The sequence below is a fragment of the Arachis stenosperma genome, chromosome 3, assembly GCF_014773155.1.
Source record: "Arachis stenosperma cultivar V10309 chromosome 3, arast.V10309.gnm1.PFL2, whole genome shotgun sequence".
NCBI lineage: Eukaryota > Viridiplantae > Streptophyta > Magnoliopsida > Fabales > Fabaceae > Arachis > Arachis stenosperma.
In genome coordinates, this window is record NC_080379.1 from 59,945,022 (window position 1) to 59,948,915 (window position 3,894).

At 32.9% G+C, this 3,894-nt stretch overlaps 1 protein-coding gene across 1 annotated transcript; it reads left to right on the forward strand.

The window, feature by feature from the left end:
• The first annotated feature begins 1,096 nt into the window (after nucleotides 1-1,096).
• On the forward strand, nucleotides 1,097-2,602 carry LOC130966172 (uncharacterized). Its single transcript, XM_057890942.1, has 5 exons — nucleotides 1,097-1,217; nucleotides 1,489-1,665; nucleotides 1,830-2,056; nucleotides 2,205-2,314; nucleotides 2,359-2,602. Exons 1-5 carry the CDS (start codon nucleotides 1,097-1,099, stop codon nucleotides 2,600-2,602), a joined length of 879 nt encoding a protein of 292 aa, XP_057746925.1.
• Nucleotides 2,603-3,894: the final 1,292 nt, after the last annotated feature.

Sequence of the window (3,894 nt, forward strand, 5' to 3'; positions counted from 1 at the left end):
AACTTTTTGAAAGCCAAAATGGTAGTAACTCATTGACCAAACCATCAAATGAATTGTGTTTTGAGAAAGTTGTGCTCTTGAATATTGGTTCTTAAAAATGTTTTCCAAGTTATTCTTTTGCCTGTTAGCTCCTTTGTATTAGCTGTGGGAGTGGAATTTTTTGGCATTCTGGTAGTCTCTTTTGGGAGTAAAATTATGTATTTTAGAAGATGTAAGATCTGCCTTTAAGTACTAAGAATTTGAGTGCATGCTTTGACATTTCCTCCTAATACATGAATGACCATGAATCTTGCACTGTTGCACTGTGTTAGGTACTGAGATTTGTGAACCAGATTTATACAGCATTTAGTTCTTACTTCTGAGCTTGATTAGTGAGTATCATACTATCATTATTACTTTTTCATTCATCTTGATGAAGACTAAAGGTTATATAGATTAATATTTGTTTTTTAGATTTAATTTTTAATGTTGTAATGAACATTTAGACATATAGTTCCTTATATATTGGTTGTTAATTGGTTTTAAAAACAGAATATAAGATTGTAACAAAAATTGGATTTGCAATTAGAAAAAAAGATTTAAAAACCAGATTTATTCTTGGATTTTCAGTCAAAACCAGATTTGTAGCAAAAACTGGATTTAAAACTGGTTGACAACAAAAATCAGTTTGAAAATTCAGAACCAGTTTTAAACATGTTTATTTTTTGAAACTGATTGAAACCAGTTTAGTCTATAAAACCAGTTATGATTTGGATTTAGAACCATATAATTGGTTTTAATTTGGATTGGCTTTGGATTTCTTCAAAAATTTTTGAAATCCAAACCATACACACCCCAATAGTGTATGGCATAATCTGTGAATTCATTTGAGCACAAAATTCTGGTGCAGCTTTGTGTTGATTGTTGATTGCGTTCTGAATCTTTGCAGAGCCCAATTGCATCCCAGCCTGTTGGTGCACAGCTTCCAACGGTCCGTCCAGTAGGGAAACAGAATCAGCATGCCTTGGTCCAAACACATAATATGCCATATCCACCTGGACATCCAGTGAGGTTGTAGGATTCTGCTTCTAGTCAGCCTCAATCTCCATGATCAAGGATGACTTCAACTGATATTCAGAAGTATACGAAAATATTTGTTGCAGTAAATACAGATAAAGATGGAAAAATCAATGGGAAACAAGCCCAGAACTTGTTCCTTAGCTGGAGATTACCACGGGGTATATTTTTATTATACTTCTGTTCTTTCTTCGACAGGAGGCTTTAAATGCTTTCTTTCTGTTTTCTTCTCCGTTTCATGGGCTGTCAGCTTAAGAATGATTGATTTGCTTTTGATAGCATTTAATTTTTATTTTTATCCTTTTTGTTTCTGGATTTGTTTCAGGCAATGCCTGTTCTATCATCCTATTTTTCACATGTTTCATGTTTATAATTTTTCAGGGGCTAGCATATTCCCTGATCATGAGTTCTACATATGATTATATTTTCTAGAGGTTTTAAAGCAGGTATGGGACTTATCTGATCAAGATAATGATAACATGCTTTCTCTTAGGGAGTTTTGTATTGCACTATACCAATGGAACGACACAGCAAAGGACGTGCTCTTTCAGGAGTACTTCCAAGTAACATTCTCCTTGCTTTACTACCTTCTGGCCTACCTACCACTTAGTACAGTTTTGTAACTTGGGAAAATCCATCAGGTTGGTGTCTGAGAATTACTGGTTCTTCCCTTCCCCCTTTTCCTCTCACTCTCACACACACGCACGCAATCATTTGTATATATGGAAGATATTTAAACTATTATTTTTCTCTATACCTTCTATTTTTGGAAGGTTTTCAACAAGAGGAAGGAATGAGTGACCCTGGTGCTCAACGAGTGAACCTAACTACAGGCCGGCCACAAAGGCCAGCTTCTGTTTTTTTATCTGATGAAGGACTTCAAAAACAGCAAAAGTCCCAAGTTCCAGTGTTGGAGAAGCACGTCATTAATCAGCTGAGTTCAGATGAGCAAAATTCAATTAATTCAAAGTTTCAAGAAGCATCAGAAGCTGATAAGAAGGTAATCATCCGCTTTTTGTTTTTGTGCTTAATATTGTACGATAATTTACATTTGTTTGGGCATATCTGGTAGGTTTGACGTTATCAAGAATTTATATCCATCCTGAGAAATTCTAATCATATCTAATCAAGTCATCTACAATTTTTAGACTCATGTTGATTGTATCCAATCAGACCTTGATGAACTGGTAAAATCTCTAAACAACCGGTGTAAGAAGTATGAATTACGTGCAAAGCCAACAACACTTGTGGAACTATGGTAGTTAGTTGATACCTTTTTTTTATCATACTCTTAATCTGCAGTGAAGAAAGTCCTGTTGTGGCAACTGAGCCAGTAGCTCGTGCCATCGGCGAGCCAATGGATATCATGAATGCCTTACAGCTAACACTTAGGAAGTCACTTGCTTATGGTAGTCTTGCACGAGGCCTTTATGAGGGTGCTAAGGTGATCGAGAAGCGCACTGCTCAGCTCGTTGCTCTTGCCGAGGATTGTGATCAACCTGACTATGTTAAACTCGTCAAGGCCCTTTGTGCTGAGCATTTGTGATTTGAGTATTTCTTGCTGTGGATTGTGAGTTTTTGCCTATAAACCGCGAAATTCAACAATATTATGTTTGGATTATTGATATTTATTTTTTAATTTCTTTATTTTCTACACAAAAAATGATAAAGAGATAGAATAAATTAATAACTTTTAATAAGTTTTAATGTATTGATATTTTTTATCCCATTGTATTTTATAACTACTTTGGTTATAAGAGATTAATATAGCTAATTTGGTTTGAATTTTATTAATGTAATACTAATTTTTATTAATTGATTTTTTTAAATAATATTTACAGATTTTTGTCAATATTTTTTATTGTTTTTGGAGTGCATTAGAGTATGTGTAAAAGCACATGCCAGATTTTTTTTAATTTGATAGGGATATAGCCACGCTTTAAAAGCGTGGCAATAGGTCCATATTTCTTCGATTATTGACACACTTCAAAAGCGTAGTTATATCTTTCACTTTTTGGTACGCTTTTAAAGTGTACCGATAGGTTAATACATATAGCCACGTTTTTAAGTGTGGCACAAAAGAAAACGTGCCGATAGATCCACAAAAGCGTGGCGATAGAGCATGGCACGCTTGCCGATGTGACCCTTTCAAAAGTGTGCCGATAGCTCAAAAAACGTGGCGAAAAACTGTCGGCACCCTTTTTAGCACTTTTCAACACACTCTAAAAGCATGGCAGAAAGCTTATTTTCTTGTAGTGAAGTTTTCTGTGGCTTTTATCAACTATTGTTGGAAAAATAATAAAAACTCACTAATTTAGATGGTATAAATATATGAGAGGAAGATCGATAAAATATCTATTTAGGAAGATAGATGACACGAGCGATAGACGTACAAGAGGTGAAAAATAATAAAAAAAATTAAGAAGACCATACATGAAGTGATCAAAAGAGATCTATATGTAAACAATTTTACTATAAATATGATACGCGATAGAATTCAATGACGCCGTCTTCTAATGCATATAAATAACCATGCCTAATGGGATAAGATTTTATTATATTGTTGTTGTATTTTTTAAAAAGTTTAATTACTTTGTTGGTTGTTATAATTTTATTAAATTTATAATTAGATCTTTATATATTTTTTTTCTTTCAATAAAAAGGTACCTTCCTTTTAATTTTATAATTAGGTCTTTATCAGTGTAAAAAAAAATTAGAATTAACAGAATATTTGTTACAAATTAAAAATTCCCATAACTAAGAATTTTAGATCTTTTAAAAAATATTTTGTTAATTTAATCATTTTTAACATAAAAAAGATCTAATTAAAAAATAAAA